The 20,413-nt window shown below is 40.1% G+C and overlaps 1 protein-coding gene across 4 annotated transcripts; it reads left to right on the forward strand.

Annotated features, from left to right (window-relative positions):
* Nucleotides 1-456: 456 nt before the first annotated feature.
* On the forward strand, nt 457-17,786 carry UPF3A (UPF3A regulator of nonsense mediated mRNA decay). Of its 4 annotated transcripts, none has more exons than XM_060233757.1 (10): nt 461-661; nt 2,108-2,214; nt 3,260-3,297; nt 4,704-4,802; nt 5,446-5,556; nt 9,230-9,285; nt 9,378-9,536; nt 12,234-12,382; nt 14,329-14,623; nt 17,469-17,750. In XM_060233757.1, the coding sequence occupies exons 1-10, from the start codon at nt 503-505 to the stop codon at nt 17,640-17,642; spliced, it is 1,347 nt and encodes a 448-aa protein (XP_060089740.1). In that variant the 5' UTR covers nt 461-502; the 3' UTR covers nt 17,643-17,750. The 4 variants fall into 4 exon arrangements, with proteins under 4 accessions (XP_060089742.1, XP_060089740.1, XP_060089739.1 ...); XM_060233756.1 differs by having other exon boundaries at nt 462-661; nt 3,191-3,297; XM_060233758.1 differs by having other exon boundaries at nt 465-661; nt 3,191-3,297; nt 14,329-14,567; nt 17,469-17,664.
* Nucleotides 17,787-20,413: the final 2,627 nt, after the last annotated feature.

Raw genomic sequence — 20,413 nt, forward strand, 5'->3', positions numbered from 1 at the left:
CACACTAGCCCCTGCAAGACCATTAAATAATTTCTAGAAACACTGTTCTTAGAGGCATTGGCAAAGGCTGCACAAGACTTCTGTACTCCCATGGCTTATGAAAAGTGTCCCAGACTTCTTGCCCTGGGTGCCATTGTTGCCCACAGTAATCCTGGCACAAGACGTCGAAATAGGCTTAAGGGGGCGAGAAGTAGAAGCCAGAGAAGTACCTCCTGGACACCCCAAATCGATACACTAGAAGGAGAAATAGGCTCCAGTAAAGGGAGCCTGGCAGACAAGCGATGGAGAAGCTCTGCAGCCGTTGGCTGTTTCTCTCTTCTCCCCCCTACCTCCACTCGCGAGACCCTCTCAGGGCGAGGGGGCGGTCTCGCGAGAGTTCCGGGCCAGCTTCGGCAGGCGGTTGGATGAGGGTTGAGGGAGAAAGGAGGCGCAGCGCCGCCAACGCGGTTGGCCGGGCTGGTGAGAAGCTGTCATTTCTATCCTCCCCGCGCACGCCAGGGCCATGGAGGCTCCGCGGGAATCCCCGCGTCGTGTGCCGGAGACCCCTCCGCCGTCGCCGGGGCCGCCTCCGCCGCCCCCTCTACCGCCGCCGCCTCCTTCCAACCTGGCGCTGCCCGGCAAACAGCAGCAGCGCGAGGAAAAAAGAGCGGCACTGAGTAAAGTGAGGAGCCGGCGAAGGATGATGGGGCGGGCGGGGGGGAGGGGCTCTCCTCCAGCACCTGGGACAGCGCGAGAGGCCGGGCGGCAGGAGGGGGGGGGGGTTGAACGCGCTCAGAAGGACTCCCCGGAGGGAGAAATTGCAGAGGGGCAGCCGCACCGAGGAGATCTGTTGCAGCAAAAAACCCAGAAAAACCGAACAAAAGCCTTGTGGCGCCTTAAAAACGAATTCCAGGAGAACATTGCACGGTCTAGATCCCACTTCAACACACGCTTTGTGTTGCATTCGTTTTATGTAGGAGGGTGGGATGGGGGCGGGACGGGTGACTTTAGACTCCTGCAGTTGCATGATCCTTTGAACCTGTTTTGTTTGTTTCTCCCCTATCTCTAAATTAAAATGAATGCAAAATGATTCCCTCATAATGTTTGAAGAAGTGGCTCCACAGAATATTATGCTGGAGTAACCTGGTGTTAATTTTAAAAATGTTTCACCAGCCTCCTGTTCATTTTTACAGGGGGAAGAAGGAAGGGGTATTGAAATTTGTGCCTGCAGGCAGTCTGGTCCCCTGGGTTGGCTGAGTTCAGGACCCTGGTCAGAGACATGGCTTGGGTTCCGTTAGCCAAGCCATGATCTTTCCTACAACAGTTCCCAGCCTCCACTCTAAAGTGGCCATCAATAAGTTATCTTCGTCCACACATTTAACAATTTAAATGGAACCCAAGAAAAAATTCAAGCATACGTTAAAAGCTGTCTGATGTAGTTTGAACTGGAAAAGTGCTTGTGAAAAGCAATGTGAAGGATGGCATCCAGAAGCGAGTGAGTGACATACAGACTGTAAATTTCTGTGCCTTCAAAGAAGATGATGATCCTGGATTTATATCCCGCTCTCCACTGAGAGTCTCAGAGCGGTCACAATCTCCTTTATCTTTCTCCCCCACAACAAACACCCTGTGAGGTGGGTGGGGCTGATAGGTGCTTTCAAGGACAACTCCTACAAGAGCTATAGCTGACCCAAGGCCATTCCAGCAGGTGCAAGTGGAGGAGTGGGAGATCAAATCCAGTTCTCCCAGATAAGAATCCACGCACTAAACCACTACACCAAACTGGCTCCTGCAGATGAGAGGGGAGACAGAAGAAGGAATGAGTTTTTCAGCTTGTTATGAATGCTCTATAGCAGGGGTGGCCAATGGTAGCTCTCCAGATGTTTTTTTGCCTACAACTCCCATCAGCCCCAGCCATTGGCCATGCTGGCTGGGGCTGATGGGAGTTGTAGGCAAAAAACACCTGGAGAGCTACCGTTGGCCACTCCTGCTCTATAGAACACTATAGAAATCATTAATATTACTCAAGGAAAATAATATAACTAATATGCTTGTTTCGATGGTATTGCAGATATTAGGATGAGTCCTGAGTTTGCTGTGCCCTCTGTTTTACATTTGATACTTTTAGGTAGTTATACGTCGGCTGCCTCCTAGCTTTACCAAGGAACAGCTGGAGGAACAGCTCCATCCACTTCCTGCTCATGATTATTTTGAATTTTGTACATCTGATCCCAGGTGAGAATTTGGTTGAATGTCTGTAGAAGCAGTTTATGTTGACATTGTAATAGCAACAGCATATGATTTCCAGCACTGTACATTTTCAAAACAAAGAAAATATAAAGGTGCTGTTTCACACAGCACTGAAAAACACTACATTAATACATTTTAAATAAATGAGTAAACATATTAAATATGTGTGGCACATTTCCTTTGTCTTGGCTTTCACAGATGCATGGCAGTAGCATGGATCTTTTCCCATCTGTGGGTGCAGCACACTAAACTATTTATGCCTATGTGTTTTTGGATATCTAGGTCTAGTTCACACAGTAACCTCTTAAGTAGACATGTACATGTTATTAACCTCTGATGTTGATAACTAGGACAAGCACTTACAGTTTTTCCTGCAGATGAAAGGGGAGACAGAAGGAGGAATGAGTTTTTTAGCTTGTCATGAATGCTGTCCTATATATCTATTTGCCTCACTGTATTTGTATATATTTAAGACAACTTTTCCAATGCTCAGAGTGTTTTGCATTTTAAAAGGAACTTTCCCCCCAGTGTATGTAGAAAACTGCAATTGCAACACCTCATTCAGTTTCAGCCAAGCCCCCACTCCTCACCCGCATCAGTTATCCACTGGTTTTTTTGCCCTTTTTATACAAGCTGTTTCCAGCAAAAGCAGAAGTGGAGTTCCAATAGCCTGGGTTGATGTTCAGGAGGATGTTGGCTGGAAGTGAATGAGTGGGTTCACTCCTAACATACCTGGGCAACACTGGAACATTGCAGCCCATGGCTGGAAAAAGTTAATTATATAAGAAACCTCTCTCTCTCTCTAATTAGCTGTCAGTTGGATACATATGAATGTGACTTACCTTCATTGCTATGCAAGTTTGATATATTCAGGCAATCAAAACTAAAAGAATATTTCTACTTCTAACTTTGCTTTCTTTTGAAAAACAAATAACTGAAAATATATGTACTCTTGTTACAGTCTTTATCCTCATCTCTACTCAAGAGCATATATTAATTTTAGAAATCCTGATGACATCCTGCTTTTTAGAGATCGTTTTGATGGCTATGTCTTCATTGACAACAAAGGTAACTCATTATTACTGTGGACAGGATCCATTGAATCCCACCACTAATGCTAAGAGCCCATGGAGGTATTGTTACAATAACTACCTTAGCCAAACCCAGAAGTTATGCATATCTTTCAAAAGCTCTGGTCACAGTTCAGTCCTGTCAGAGGTTTGCTATGTCAGTGGCAAGTCTATTTGGTGTTGTTAGCAAATTCTTATTTTGTAACCTCCAAAATGCTTTATTACTTTGTTATGGCATAGTTTTAGACTTCTAGAAGCCCACAACTAGATGGGTCATCACTGGTTGTTGGATCTACAGTCCTTTCATAAACAACATAACAAAGTTTGAGTCCAGTGGCATCTTTAAGACCAATGAAGTTTTATTCTGGGTAAGCTTTTGTGTGCGCATACACTTCTTCAGATACTCACAGGTTTATACCACTTACTTTCAGTCACAGAATCCACAGCTATGTGTCTGGGAGTGACTAAGTGGTGCTGAAGTTTTACATTTTGAATTAGAAACGAGGTGATATTTGCAGTTAAATTAGGTTTTAAATGTTTTGCAATAGAGAAACTGCTGCTGAGCTTTATGTGAATAAAATAACTGAATTAAAAAAGGCAAAGGTAGTCCCCCTGTGCAAGCACCAGTCGTTTCCAACTCTGGAGTGACATTGCTTTCACAATGTTTTCATGGCAGATTTTTTATGGGGTGGTTTGCCATTGCCTTCCCCAGTCATCTACACTTTCCCCCCAGTAAACTGGGTCCTCATTTTTACCGACCTTGGAAGGATGGAAGGCTGAGTCAACCTCGAGCCAGCTACCTGAACCCAGCTTCTGCTGGGATTGAACTCAGGTCGTGAGCAGAGCTCACTAAATAACAGAATAGATCACTTTTAAATGCAGATCCCATTGGAATCTAGTAGCAGCCTTTGATCTTTCAGTGATAGCATCTGTGCTGATTAATTTTTGCATTCTTTTTTCTGCCAAATCAAAAGAAATTTAAATAGAGATTTATGAAGACATTGACCCAGCTCTAGTTATACACAATCTAGCTGCAGTTATGGGCAACATTAATGGCCTTGGAGGGGAAAATTTGTACCCACACAAACAGGTATAACCTGCCAGATCAGTGCTCAGATAAGCATCACAATGCAGATGTGACCTATATGTAGACATGCATCCATACTAACTATGTCTTTGAAAGCTTACTTCCAGTTTCTTCTTGTTGGTTTATGTCAAATCTAAGTAGTGACAAAATAAAGGGAGTCAGTTTTCTTCTGATTTTTGATCCCATGAGGACTTGATTCTATTTTGGCTTCCCAGGATTTGTTGGGAGGGCATATGATACAACAACCTTGCTGAATATAAATGTAATAAAATATTTCCTTTAATCACTCCACTGGATTCATTTGTGACTCTTTGAAGGTTTAGAGTATCCTGCTGTGGTTGAATTTGCACCATTCCAAAAGATTTCAAAAAAGAAGCTAAAGAAGAAAGATGCAAAAGCTGGAAGCATTGAAGATGGTAAACTCTTTTTCTTGGCAAAAACATTTTCTTAACATTGCAGTTAAGTGATGTTTCCTCATTGTAACAAAAATGCCATACAGCAAACGACATTCAGCCACACAAACCGGAATTTCTTGATCTTCTCTACTTATAAAGTTATTACTATTTTTTCTCACATTTGATTTGTTTCTTTTACTGTTTTCTCTTTCTCTTTTCTTTCTTTCTTTCCTTTCATTTTCTCTGTCTGCGCTAGTCATGGATCACACCTAAGTAATTACCTAATAGTAATTTCTAGAATAACCTGCATAGTACGTACAGACTATAATTAGGCAGTTAGGAATTCATATCTATGCCTTATTAATATTTTTATAATATGTATTTTTGAATTGACTGTACCTTGATACAGGAATTACTGCCTTAATTTTAATTTTGTTTCCATCTTGACCTCTCTCCTTGAATAGAGAATGGTTAGCATGTCTAGATACATCTCTGTAGCTTAATATCCTTCCTTGATTTTTTCTATATGCATATAAGTATTTGTGCTTATTTATAACTTGTTTCCATAAGTTTAATTAATTGTATACACATATTGATATTTACTTGTTTACTTCAAAAATTAATAAAAACATTAATGGATAACTGCTATGGTTTTTTTTCACAGATCCAGAATACAGAAAATTTTTAGAAAGTTATTGTGCTGAGGAAGAAAAAATCTGTGCCAACCCTGAGATCCTGTTGGGAGAGATTGAGGCAAAAACAAGAGAACTCATTGGTCTGTTTATGTGCTTCTTTTATTCCCTTATTTGGCCTTCTTATTAGACTTCAGAGGTTAAAATTCAGATTTAGAGGTTGTTACATATTGTGCCATCTTTTAGCCCTTGCTTATTGTTTAACATTAACAGGATTGGAATGCTTACACTCAGATAGCCCATGAATCTCCAAGGAGGATACAATAACCTCTTTAATACTTTATGTTCAGGATCTGTTGGTGACCTAATCTTGGGGAGAACAGTTGAAAATGTTTAAAATATAAGCATGGTTTTGTGTGCAGGAGCAGATTTCAGTATCTGTGACAGGAAGACTGGCTCCTTTAATCTCCCTATGTTTGGAATAATAACTGGCTTTCTGGCTTGTGCCATTCCCCTCCGCCCACTCACACCTGTGCTTCTGCAATCACTACCTAGGCTTGGTCAGCACAAGCAGTAGGATGAAATGATAAAGTTATAAAGTGGGAAAATAGGTTATACCACTTAAGACAACAGGAGGTGAAATTGTATTGTTGAATCTATTCCAGTCCAGTTTTTGCCCTCATGGGATGGAGGTTGCCATCACAGATGACCTCAGGAGACATCTGGATCAAGGCGAGTCAGCATTGCTGTTGCTTTTAGATCTAACAGCAGTGTTTAACATGGTTGATTATGATATTTTGACCCACCACCTTGCTGACTTTGGGATCTAGGGGTTTGCCTTGCAACGGCTGTCCTCCTTCCTCTAGGTTGGGGACAAAGGGTGGCACTTGGGGAGGAAGTGTCCCAGTGACACTCACTTGAATGTGGTGTGTCACAGAGGGCATTCCTCTATCCAGTGTTGTTTGACATCTACATGTGCTCCCTTGTCCACTTGGTTTGACACCCAGCTATGTCTGTTGATGGATGGCCAGACTCTGCCCCAGAGATGTTAGCTGGGGTGTTACAAGTTGTGGCAGAATGGCTTAAGCAGAGCTAACTGAAATTTAATCCAATGGTCCTGTACCTGGGTTGCGGGGATCTGGGATTGGGAATCTAGCTCCCAACCCTTGATGGGACACCTTTGGTGTCAGCGCTGAGGGTGGAGAGTCTAAGAACTAACCTGGATCCCTCCCTTTCAATGGAGGTCCAGGTTACCACTGTTGCTTGGTCAGCCTTTTATCATTTTCAGCTGGTCAAGCAACTAGCTCTCTATTTTACTTGCCAGGACCTAGCTGCAGTGATCCATGCAATGGTCACTTCCAGACTGGATTATTGTAACTCACTCTATGCAGAATGTCCTTGAACTTGGACTTGGAAACTGCAGCTGGTACAGAACACAGAAGCACAGTTGCTGACAGAAAACGGCAACACAGTTGCTGACAGAAAACGGCAGCACAGTTGCCTGTGCAGGTTCACATCCAGCGAGTGCTCCACCAACTGTGATAGCTGTCTATAAAGTATTGCATCCACTTCAAGATGTTAATGTTGACTTCCAAAGTCCTGTAAAGCCAGGGACCTGCATATCTCAGGGACCATCTCTCCCCATACGTCCCCTGTAGAGCCTTGCTCTCAATGGATCAACACCTTCCTGGCCTAAAGGACATCCAACTAGCCTCAACCAGGGCCAAGGACCTTTCAGCCCTGGCCCCAACCTGGTAGAACAAGCTACCAATTGATATCAGGGCACTGCAGGATCTACTACAGTTCCTCAGGGTCTGTAAGAAGGAGCTGTTCCACCAAGCTTTTAGCTGGGGCAGCAGGCATCCAAATTCTTCCATTTCCCCTACCAGTAGCCCCAGCCTTGTGGTCAGTGGCCAACATCAGCAGCATTGCTCACAAGGCTACATCATAGCGTTGATACCAAGAGCACCCTCTTGGTAGCAATGCTATGATGTAGCCTTCTGAGCAGTCTACAGCTATCCTGGATCCTTCCCTTTCAGTGGTTTTATTGCCGTTCTATTTTATTCAAACCCTTTCAATGGTTTTATTGCCGAATCTTCTTAATTCATATAACTGTGGTATTGTATTGTTTTATTGTCAATATTTTTGTGACCTGCAACCCATCCTGAGCCTTTTTGAAGGGAGGACAGGATATAAATTGAATAAAATAAATGCTCCTGGGAGCAACAGATGCCTTCCTGTGTGAAGAACACCAAAACAGCAAGAAGTGAGATGGAATAGAACCTTTTTGCTTGGTGTACTTGTAGGAATTGTTTTAACATCCCAAAATGATATCTACTACCTTACAATCTGAAGTGGTATGGTCTCAGGATTTTAACTTTTTATCCTGCTACATGTGAAGAGCAGACCATATTCTTTTATTGTTTTTTTTTCTTTTATTGTTTAGGGGTAACTGTTCTGTAGTGCATCAAACCCACTTTGAACTGTGTTCTTTTAAAACTGTGATGGTTTCACTAACAGGGCGTTGGCAATGTTATACTCTCATTAAAAAGAGAAAACTAATAAAATGAAAAAAATACTATGTGTGTGAGAGAGAGATGCAATACTAATTTGGTATTATCACATCTGGGTCCCATGCCTATTCTGTGAGAAACAGAAGAGTCCACGGGAATTCTTGTTTAACAATGGAATAGCTATATCATGTTGATGCAGCACTGAAGATAGGGAGAAATTAATTACTCAGTACTTCTTAAAATGTATGCCTCTCAAATGTATTGATGAAGAAAAAAGTGCACAAGTAAGGTATATAGGTCTAGGAACGCTCATAGAAACCAACTTTTGGATTAATTTGAAGCCCCAGATAATGTCCTTGTTTTATTGTATCCCTATATCTTTAAAGTTTTATAATCTTTCATTGTAATCTTTACCAGGGCTTTTTTTGTATCAGGAACTCCTTTGCATATTAGGCCACACACCCCTGATGTAGCCAGTCCTCCTGGAGCTTACAGCAGGCCCTGTACTAAGAGCCCTGTAAGTTGTTGGAGGATTGTTTGCATCAGGGGTGTGTGGCCTAATATGCAAAGAAGTTCCTGTTACAAAAAAAGCCCTGATCTTTACTATCATTTCATAGGGGAGGTTACATTAATGGGAGTTATTATCAATCATTGTTTGGTTTTTGAACTAGGATTTATTTGTGATCTGTTGTGTTTTAAGAGAAAGCATTGGAACCACCAGAAGTTATGTTTGAACAACACTCTTCTTCAAAGTAGAGCAGAAGTTTCCACTAAAATTGGATACTATAGGCAATAACATGTACAAACCGAAGCTATCATCAGTAGTTTAATTACAAATTGTATTTTTGTGAAGTTTTGCAAGTATTTCACAAAAACATATATTTATACTCAGAATTTAAATATAAAACATTACATTTTTTAAAAAAATGTATGAGTATGCAAAACCAGCCAAGAAGAAGATGGAACGGACAAATAATAATTCTTTTAAGTGTTATTGATAGCTGTGTTTTCAATGAAAAATCAAATATATCATTGTGATTCATATATATGCCTTGTTTTACTGGTATCAATAGTCCTTAATGATGAGAAATTGCTGTCTTTTCAATGATAGGCTAATGAGCACTTTAATATATATAGTTCCATTATGAAACAACCAGTGTGTTAATATATATAGTTCCATTATGAAACAACCAGTGTGTGTTAGTAAGCACGGTGTTAAAAATTAAAGGACAAAAAAAGCAATATTTATGATAAAAACGTATATTAGAGGTGGAACACTACATCACAATTTTTTGTGTTTTAGCTAGAAGAACAACACCCCTTTTGGAATATATTAAAAATAGAAAATTAGAAAAACAGGTATGTTTGTATTTTGGACTAAAGCTTAATAATTATGTTTATTTTTTTCAACTTTTGTACAAATTTATAGAAGTTGTTTTCCAATTTTTTAGCGAATACGCGAAGAGAAAAGGGAAGAACGAAGGAGGAGAGAATCAGAAAAGAAACGTCTAAGGGAAGATGAGAAACGAAAACGCAGAGAGGAAGAAAGGCGTAAAAGAAAAGAAGCAGAAAAGCAAAAGAAAATTGCGGAAAAAGAAATAAGGATCAAGGTAAATTGTGACAGTCTATAAATTTTTAGCTACTTGTGGTGCATATTTTGGTTTCATATGTATTGATTATTTCAGTAAAATTTATTCCTGGATAAATGGCTTAAGCTTGCAGCATTAAGGATGGACACACACAGTAATTTGGAACTGCAGCAGCTATAAGTACTCATTTTTATTAATAATGAAAATAGAGCTGTGGTAGAGAAGAACTCTAATTATTTGGTGAACAAGAGACAATCCATGAGATGCAGAGTTGGTTAATTTTTATAAAATGCTGGTTATTTAAATGTTTTACACATGTTTAATATTCTGTACCAGGCTCTTCTGGGTGTGATTCCCATTGACTAACACTGACTCACTGCTGAGCAAACCTGCTTACGATTGCTCCCTGAGGTATTTTTGGTGACTGTAGCCATGAAATTAAAAGACATTTGCTCCTTGGGAGGATAGTTATGGCAAACCTAGGCAGTGTAGTAAAAAGTAGAGACATCACCCTGCCAACAAAAGTCTGTATAGTCAAAGTAATGGTATGCCCAGTAGTAATATATGGCTGTGAGAGTTGGACCATAAGGAAGTCTAAGTGCAGAAGAATAGATGCTTTCAAATTGTAGTGCTGGAGAAGACTCTTGAGAGTCCCTTGGACTGCAAGAAGATCAAATCAGTCCTAAGGAAAATCAACACTGACTGTTCCCTGGAAGGTCAAATGAGAAGGGAGTACTCCCTTGAGAAGACCCTGATACTGGGAAAGACAGATGGCAAAAGAAGGGGATGGCAAAAGATGAGATGGCTGGACAGCATTACTGATGTAACTATCATGAATTTGAATGGACTTTGGAGGATGGTGGAAGACAGGAGGGCCTTGGGTGACTTGGTCCATGGAGTTGCAAAGAGTCAGACTTGACTGTGCGTCTGAACAACAACAACAACTTGAGTATCCAACCAGTCCAACCTCCTGGGGCTACCTGGGGCTGCTCAAACCAGGAACATCCTTTCTTCAGCATCCCATAGATCAATCTATACATTCCAAACCATGATGGCCATAAGCAAAGAGCAAGTGTACCATTTAGAAGATTAAATCAAAATTTACACATTACAAACACTGCTGAAATAAAACCTCTCACCTAACCCTTGTGATGAAAGAACAAGACTTGCAAGTCTGTGGTCAGTGTCTGCAGAAATCTCTTAAACCAAAGGGATGCTTACAGTGCTAGGGGAGTGAGGAGGGATAAAGGAAAGAACAGATGGACCAGAAACTATGACTGGAATGAAAACAAACCACAGCTTTCTTGAATACAACCACAGGCACATTGGTGCCGCATGGAACATAGATCCAGGATTGGGAAGCCCACTTGTTGACTAATGGGACCCCACCTTCCCCCAGCCTGCCTGCTGGGGGAGCAACATGGAATGGCAGTTCCCATGAGATCCCCACATAGGGGCAAGCTTCTGCATAGTTCCCTTGCTACCTGGGGCTGAGAGCCAGCCAACAGCTCCCCAGCTGGACACATCAATGATCAGCCCTACCCCCAAGACCCCTTTCAGTGGTTCCCAGAACAGGGGGAGGCAGGCACACAGGCTCAGCCTCCCCCACTCCAATGGATCCAGCCAAATGTCCAAGCTGCCTACCTTAAAGCAGTAACCCTGGCATAGAATTTTGATCCTCAGTCTTTATTGTAGAAGAAGCCAACTTCTGACCCTGTGGAGTATGTTTCATTCTAAGCACAGATTACTTGTAGCTACCTCCTCTGGTTTGAAGGCTTATGTCTTGCATTGCACATTGCTTGTGCAAATTATTTATTGGATTTTTAAAATTGCCAATCACCTAAAGAGTCTCATGGCAAGTTACATTAAAACCAATAGGGTAAAACAACATAAAAACAAGCAATAAATATAAAATATTAACATTAAAATATTAATTTATTTAAAACATGTAGCTATCACCATTATTAAAATAGCTAATATGATTACCCTTCTTTTTCTTTCTTTCCTAACCCTTATGGTGAAGGAACTAGGCTTGAGCGTCTGGTGACTTCACAGTTTAAAAATTTAGAAGGTCTAAATGTGAGCAATAAATGAAGAAGAGCCAGTTTGGTGTAGTGATTAAGTGTGCAGGTTTGATTCCCCACTCCTCCACTTGCACCTGCTAGCATGGCCTTGGGTCAGCCATAGCTCTGGAAGAGGTTGTCCTTGAAAGGGCAGCTGCTGTGAGAGCCCTCTCCAGCCCCACCCACCTCACAGGGTGTCTGTTGTGCGGGAGGAAGTTAAAGGAAATTGTGAGCCGCTCTGAGACTCTTCGGAGTGGAGGGCGGGATATAAATCCAATATCTTCTTCTCCTTCATGGTTTTTTCTGCAGTTCCACAAATGGGACTGTACACGTTTACCCAAGCAGCAAAACCAAGTTAAGTACTTTAAATCCCATCTTTTTTTATAGATTTGAGCACATGCTTAACTCCCAAGAAAAGGTGGACATAATCTTTTTTGTGGCTGGATCATGGTCTCTGTTTCTTCATTGGATGCAAATGAGAATACCATATAGGTGTTGCTGTTTCGGAGGGACACATCTTGATCAAGCACATTTTGGTTGTTCAACAAGTGCATTGTCTTGAATTTTAGTGTATTTCACAAAATTTTATGTACATTTATACAGCTAAGCAAGATTTTCTATAATAACCAAATATTTAAATATATATATTCTTTAGCTTCTTAAGAAGCCTGAAAAAGGGGATGAGCAGCCTACAGACAAGCACAGAGAAAAAGACATAGAAGAAAGTAAATGGGAGAAATCTCCAGGGCATGGGAGCATAAAATCCAAGCCACTGGAAGGTTTGCTAAAGGAACCGAAAGAAAAGTAAGTGGTTCTTTATGTTAAAGACTGATTTCTTACACAGTGCATTTCAAATCCATTAATCCCACTGAGGAATTCATCAGAACATCTTGCATTGATGACTCTTCCGTTTCTTAGGACTTAATTCATTTTGCCTAGAGCTTAACTGCTGGGGTTTGTTGAAGCGCTCTTGTTCTTAGTAGGGCAGCAGAGCTGAACCAAACATTTGGTTTCTTTTGTTTAACCATATACTTGATGACTTCAGTTCAGTGTGAGCTGACTCCATTCATAAGCACTATATGTGAGATGATGCATTAAGGTATGAACTGTGGCACTCTATCTGTGATAGTCCATTCAGAAGCTCACATTATCCCAGTGCCATGAATTATAAATGTGTGTATGATCAGCATGTAGTCTATAATGATAAAGATAATATAAAGATAATAATAAAGATAATATAAAGAAAAATATAAAGCCAATGTAAAGGTACTGTGGAATGTACTACATAGCATCTAAAGAATTGGACTGGTGCTGATCTACAGTGTCATGATCTCAACTCACCTCCATTTGTCATGTTCTGTCCTATCACAAACCTTCATGTTGTGTCTAACTGATGGATTTGCAATCCTCCAAACCTTTAGAATTTAGCTTGGAAGCCATTCCAGTACAGCTAGGCTGTATCCACCACACTTTCCCATTTGTAGTATAATTGTGCAGATTACTTTCCTTTATGCAGAACCTCTATAGTTAAACAGAGTCCAGGCTGCTGTTTAAATGATACAGGAAGATGTGTACGCTAACAAAGCTTCAGAACCCCAGTTTCATTTAGTATCTATGAACATTATTTTAATAGAATGTGCCAAGTCCCAACACATTTTGAACTGGGCCCCTTTTCATCAGGGAGTATTACGAAAAGTAGCCTGAGGATATAATCTTTCATCTTACTACTGGACAGCTGTGTTTTAAAACTTATATCCTGATCAAGCCTGCCCTAACTTGAAACATAGATAAGTGAGTAAAAAATAAACCTTGTAATCACCAAGAATCGGCTTTTTTTGTAGCAGGAACTCCTTTACATATTAGGCCACACATCCCTGATATATCCAATCCTCCTGGAGCTTTCAGTAAGCCCTGTAATAAGAGACTTGTGAGCTCTTGGAGTATTGGCTACATCAGGGCTGGGCAGCCTAATATGCAAAGGAGTTCCTGCTACAAAAAAACCCCTGCCAAGAATAATACCAAAATCAATTACACTAAGATTCTGAAAAATTAATAAACTTTGTCACATCCCAATACAACATTTGATTTGAATTCTTCACTATAATAAAGTGCTTGTGCCAAAGAAATTAGTATGGCATAAACTGTGCAAAGGAATCCACAGAAGGATGTTTTGACAACTGCATGTGCCATTCTAATCTCCTTTGAAGAAGAGTAGGCTAAAATGGAACAGATTTATGGAATTTCTTTGGAAGTGTGAGGTTTCTTTTTGTGCTTGTCTAGAACCTTCTTGATGTGCCACATTTCAGTCTGAGTCTCTTCAGCATCTGTATATTCAAGATGGTCTGTCATCTTAGTAGCTCATATTATTAGACGATTATCAACTAAAATTATCAGTTATCAACTGTTATTAGGAGATTATCAACTAAAGAATTTAGGGAAGCCTCAGAAAAATACATTTAGCCAAATGGTGAAATTTTGGGTCTAGGATTTTACATTTTTCTGGTTCTCTGTTTAAAAAAGAAAAATCAAAAGAGTGGAATTTATGTCAAACATTTCAAAAAACACTTCTGTTTACAATCAGTAATTCTCTATATTTATGTTAGGATAATTGGGATCTCCTCCAGCTTCACTAAACCTACTGTGAGTTTTGTTTTGGCATAGTATAACTCTCACCATGTAGATTTTAAGTAGTTGATTTTCCAGTTTTTGTTGTTGTTGCTGCTGTTGTTTCATTTTCAAAACATTCACAGGTCACAAAATGATAGTGATAAAGAGCAAAGAGAATCAGACAGAAGATTTCGTGATAAGGAACCAGAGAGACAAAGGTATAGGTTGGATGATGGCCGAAAGCACAGAACTCACTATGAATTTGACAAGTTTGTGAGAAGGAATGAAGATGAACTGAAATGGGGGAAAGGATACAACCAAGACCGAGGGAAGAAAGTGAGCTACAACTACAGCTTCACTGTGGACACAGTAGACAAACTGGGTAAAGAGGACAAGTGTGATGACATGGCATCCAAAAAGGAGCGCATAAGAAATAAGGTTCTTTTATTCATTTAGGATAATCTTTCATTAGTAAAATTTCTTCAGGGTCACACAGGATTTGCATTTGTAATCAAAGCATGAATTTTTAAGTAGTTTCATTTTCAGTCAGATAAACACTCCATATTTACATGGCCAAAGCAGTTCAAATGATAGGTATTGGCATGGCATCTCTCTCTGCTGCTTATTTATACATTTGCATTTTTAAATGCATGCTGTAATGAAGCACAATTCTTGAGATCCTGTCTTTTTAAAAATTTGGTTGCCTGTTTTAACAAGCACTTGGCAGAATAACTACCCTCTTCATGGGAACCCATCCTCACCCAATGCCGTTCCAAAGGCACCTGCCCTTATGCACTAGCATATTACAAGAAAGGAAGAACAAAGCCATAAAGGATTTAAGCTGAACAACTAGTAGCATAGGTTAAATAATAGGAAAGACACAGTAGGGATATCTGTTGAGTAATGGGGAAAGTTATCTAAAAATGGCAAAGAATCCTTTTTCTCAAGGCTTGTACAGGTAGGTTCAGTGAAAGTTTAGATGTTAATATCAACACAGTCCAGGAGACTGGTGGTTTTTACAAATACATTTCTTATACCTTGATCCTGTGGATATGTGTGGCTTCTATGGTGTAAAGAGTTATAATTAACCTCACTATAGCAGCATCCTTTGTAAGCAGTCCTGCTGTGCAGTCTGTTAGTTGCAGCCCAATTATAGTGATCTACAATTATTCAAGAATATGTGAAAGTTCTATGGGTCTGTGTTTAGAATTGCAGGCTTAGGCTATGTAGCTGGTTATGTGTTGGATTAAAGGTCTTTAGAATTGTATGTAGTGAGTTGTTTTCTGTCTTGCCTATATCTGACCATGGCCCAGAATTTAGCATTCACCCAGTCTGATACTCCAGCAAAGTAAAATGGTACAAGTTAAAATACTGCACATGAAATGTTAAAATACTGCTCTTGGGCCAATTTAAGGGGGATAAACTTCAGATAGCTTTTGGAGGCCGGGGTGGGTGGGGAGTTGTGTTAAATGGGAAGCCACCTTGGGCCACAAGGAAAGGCAGGATATAAATAAATATATTTTGTACACTAATTTGCCAAGGAGCAAACTATTTAATCAAGCTGTAAATTGTTAGGTCAGTCTGTAGATTACTCTGGCCTAGTATGCACTGGTCTTTTCCCTCGCTTTCACTGTGCATCATGGTCAGGATTTTTTTTTTTGTCTTTTGCATTTCCCCTCACTGTCACTGTGCATGTCTGTCGGATTTCCTTTTTTGTTCTGCATTGTTCCGCCCCTTCAGTGCTCAGTTTGCTTTCTGCTCACAGTTTCCTCAAAGCTTCTCAAAGTTATTTTGTGGTGGTTTTTCCCCTTGCTTCACTTCAAAGCTGAAGATAAAATTCAAAAGCAGATAGATTCTCTTGGATTTCCCCCCTCCCTTTTCCTCACCCTTGGAGGCCACTCCCCACCCACATCAAGGTCTTGGCCACCAAAGCACAAACAGACTGAGAGACCAACCAGCCAACCACCAAGCTTGCATCCCTCTATAGGACAATCATGCCTTGAGAAGCCCAGCAGCAGCAAGCCAAAGGGGGTGGGGGAGCAGAGAGGAGTGTGCCCCTATGTCAGCTTCTCCTCCTCAGCTTGCCTTGTCCTCTCTTCCCTCACCTGCCTGCCTGCCCACCACTCCAAGTTGGGCGCACCTGGGCAGCTGCTCAGCCACTATCCTCTCCCCTTCATCTGTGTGCAATCTAAGTACTGAATGCAAACAAAAGGGGAAGATCATCAGCACAGAATGAAATTGACAAGCTCTTTAAGAGGGGAGAGAGGGAAAGACTGGCATCCAGTCAACTCTTTCACATTTTTCATATTGGCCAATAACAAAACAGACAATACAGTGGTGTTTGGCAATAAGAAAAGGGAGCTTCACAGCTGCTGTAGTCAGTTTTACTCATGGAACTGGACAAGGAGGATTTAAACAGGAGTCACTCACTGGACACTGCTGTGCAGTTGCATTAGGGCAGTGGTATAAATTAAAAAACCTTTTGGTTCCATCCCAACATGTCACAAGTGATGTTCCCAACCCAATAAAGCAAAAATTGCAGGTGTTGATTGTAGTTGCAAAATACATAGACAATACAAAATAAATGCATCAGAGAAAAAAGGTGCTTACAACCAGTGTTCCCTCTAAGCTGAGTTAGCGTGAGCTAGCTCACAGATTTTTAGCCTCCAGCTCACACATTTTTGTCTCAGCTCAGGAAAAATGGCCCCAGAGAAAGCTAATTTGTGCAGTAGCTCACAACTTTAATGCCAGTAGCTCACAACTTTAATACCAGCAGCTCACAAAGTAGAATTTTTGCTCACAAGACTCTGCAGCTTAGAGGGAACATTGCTTACAGCAGGAACACAAATCCAAAGTCAGGCTTAAAGGCTTGACTGTTCAGATTCTCTGCAGTATACTGTGTGTGCAGAAAGAGCCTCTGTTAGTTTATATCTTGACAGAATAGACTCATTTCCATATTTTTTACATCCAGTTTTCTTCTACAATGTCACAATGGATTTAAAATTTTATTGGGTGCTTTGAAATTTTCCATTGGTCAGCTCCCTCACTTTCCTACAAAATTAGCCAAATTTGGCTACCCTTGTTTTGTTTTGGTGGAAATTCTTTGTTTCCTGGAACCAAGAGAGAAGTGATCAGATGTCAGATCACAATAATCTAGATTTTCCATTTCTGCAGTTTATTACAAACCCCTCTTTTCTATATCAGTTCAAACTAGACATCTTGAGATCTCCTAAGTAGATAACTGGTGGCTTTGAGAAAGTCTTCTTTCTATATTTTTGCACAGGATCGGCCAGCCATGCAACTATACCAGCCAGGAATTCGCATTCGAACACATACGGGGTCTACAAATAGGTCCTATGACTCTACTGAAAAGTCTCATGAAGATGCTTATGATAGAAAGTATGAGGCAGACAATTCAACTGGAGCTGGTTCTGAGAAGAGCGAAGATGCAGAATAGAACAAAATGGACAGAACAAAGACATTAAAAGAATTAATGTCCCCACAGATTATTATATATTCTCAGAACTCAAGCAGCATCACCAACAAAAACTATTATGGCCTTCCCCCCTCTCTACTTTGCTGGCAGTAATTGGATTCATGTTCAACATTCCATACAGTTAACGAGAAAACACTTGATGAAAAAAGGAAAGGCCTTCTGAGTCTTAAGGCCATGTTAAAAGTGCATTTAATCTTGCCAGCTAAAGTATGCTGTATGTGTTAAGACCACATTCTAGGCTCATCAAGCATATTCATGCAAATTTGATTGCATAAGGTGACATTAATATCCTGCGAGATGCTGTTTTCTGTCATTTTTATAGGCATTTTTAAATTAGTCATATGTCTCTATGCCTAATTGGGGGGGGGGCTGCTCTTTCGAATATACTATCATTTGAAAGATGGGAAGGACATATTTGAAATACCTTGTTGAACATTATGCTAGATTTAATCCAGGATTTGGAAACTTTTATTGATTGCTAGTTTATTTTATATTTTGTGTGTTGCGAAATATTTCCGAAAATGCCTTTTCAAGTCTGTTGAACCAAGAGGATTTTATTTGGTGTGCACTTAAATTAATATACAATCTGAGGCCTTTATGTGTTCTATAAATTAAATTTAATACAGAGCCCTGCCCTGCAAGACCCCCTCCCCCCCCAAAAAAAAACATTCTGCAGAAAATAATAGTGAGATTGCTAGGGAGCAAATACAACATACTATAGCCGCCTTACAAAGAGTTTAGGCCCAATTTAGCATGCATTAATGCATAGCTAAGTATAATCAATTAATGGCACCTCCTCATTAGGATGATTCATATGTTTGTAATTAAGGTAATGTTCAAATTATTATTGTAGGGCAATACAAAATCCTAGTAAGTTTGTGAGCAGATAAGGCATATTTGCAGAATCACGTTCTGACTTGCACATTTGTGTCCAATATCTGCAGTCTTCAGTGCCTCATTGAACTTACTCTGATCATGGAGAGGGGCAAATTAAATATTACAGAAGCACAGCATCCATATTCTATCTTGGGTTGTGCTAAATTCCAGTACAGTGTGATTCTAAGCAAAGTTATACTCTTCTAAATCCATTGACTTCAAATAACTTAGAAGATGGCTCTGCTTTATATGACACTGTCAAAGTCCAACATGTTGTGTAGGACACGTGTGCTGAACCCTTTATCTGCTCATGTTTTCCACCCTAAAATTTCTTCCATCATGCCATTTTTCTCCTGGGAGTTACTTCTTTTATCAGAACTCTACCAGGAAACAAAACTGGGTGTGGGTGGGGAGGGTTCAGCACCCTTCTTCCCGCTGCCAATGCTGAAGTTTAAATCATCCACATTTTATAGAAATTCAGCAGTCACCCAATGCTCACATCAATCTACCATCACAGTTGGTCCCTAACTTTATTATAACATGACGCCACTATCAGTACTATTTTAGTTTCTCAACTACTTTTACCTTTCAACAGATTACCCATATTTAAACCAGAAGGTTTTGCTGACGGCTGAGTGCTTAATGCTGTATCTGATTTTCCTGAAACAGCATTTGAAAATGTTTTGCCACTTTTTAATATATGAAATTGTTTTATATGTTAATGTTTCATATTACGTTTTTTTCATAAGCCACCAGTGGAGCCTGTATGTTGATAAGCTATGGAATAGAATTCAAAGTAAGCAGTTATGGCAATTCTCTCTGCTCACTGTGATTGTTCAGAACAAGGCCTTTATGTATATTGTTTCTGGAATCTTCAGTGAGCACTCCACATGGGCAGAGCATCTCTGCCAAAGATCTCATATACTTTTGTTATTTATGTAATATTTTAAATGTTCTACTACTAATCCTACTATCAGCATTTGATTGTTCTAATGTATATAAAAGTGCTCTGAACCTTCAACCACTGGAATAATAAACTGAAATGATTAAGGAATTATATTTCTTAATTAAAACAATCAAGAGTTTAAATGCTCTGAGCTCCTGCATACACAGCAAAGTTATATGTTCACATACCTACCAGGTTTGTAACCCAGTTACACTGGATTATTAGTTGAATCCCACTGTCCAATCCATCCACAAAAACAGATTTCTGTATGGACATAAATGTGTATCTGCATCCTCACTGTAATATTCATATGGATCATACTAATTTAACTGGATGTATCTTTTGGTTTAGGTCATAATGTGCATTACCATTCAACATTAGTAAATATGGTAGGGGATTTATTATGCAGATCTAGATCCTGGATTTTGATTAAAATCATTTTTGAATGATTTCTAGCAAGACCTATGAGAATAGAACTGGTGACCCTGTGAAGACACACAGGGAAGAGAACATCTGTTTACTCTACAGGCCCCCATTTTCTCCCCTATTACTGTACACACACACACATTAACCCTCGCATTCCATGCTTTCCCTTTCCTATTTTCAAGTGATCCTGTTTTTATCTTTTCACATTTTTTATAACATCTGCACATGTTCAAGAATGGACTGAAACTGGACCAGATTATTATGGATCTACGCATGTGAAACCTCACATCAGATAGACTGATTTATACTAAGTAGTATTCTGATGGTGTGGTCATAAGAAGTACTGAGTTTAGACCTTTGTCATGGGCAAATCGTTACCTGTTCACAGTATACTTGGAGTTGGGTGGCCACTTCCATATAGATGATAGGTGATAGATGGTTTGCCCTTGTCACCTTTGCAGTTTATTATATTCCAAAATATGAG

The sequence above is a fragment of the Heteronotia binoei genome, chromosome 3, assembly GCF_032191835.1.
Source record: "Heteronotia binoei isolate CCM8104 ecotype False Entrance Well chromosome 3, APGP_CSIRO_Hbin_v1, whole genome shotgun sequence".
Taxonomy (NCBI): domain Eukaryota; kingdom Metazoa; phylum Chordata; class Lepidosauria; order Squamata; family Gekkonidae; genus Heteronotia; species Heteronotia binoei.

What these genes read in the sequence shown, in the direction of transcription:
- UPF3A (XM_060233756.1), top strand. Translation starts at nt 503, where the DNA reads ATGGAGGCTCCGCGGGAATCCCCGCGTCGTGTGCCGGAGACCCCTCCG. An exon ending in TTTTGTACATCTGATCCCAG is followed by an intron (nt 2,215 to 3,190) that starts GTGAGAATTTGG and finishes CTCTTGTTACAG; the next exon opens with TCTTTATCCTCATCTCTACT. An exon ending in TGTCTTCATTGACAACAAAG is followed by an intron (nt 3,298 to 4,703) that starts GTAACTCATTAT and finishes GACTCTTTGAAG; the next exon opens with GTTTAGAGTATCCTGCTGTG.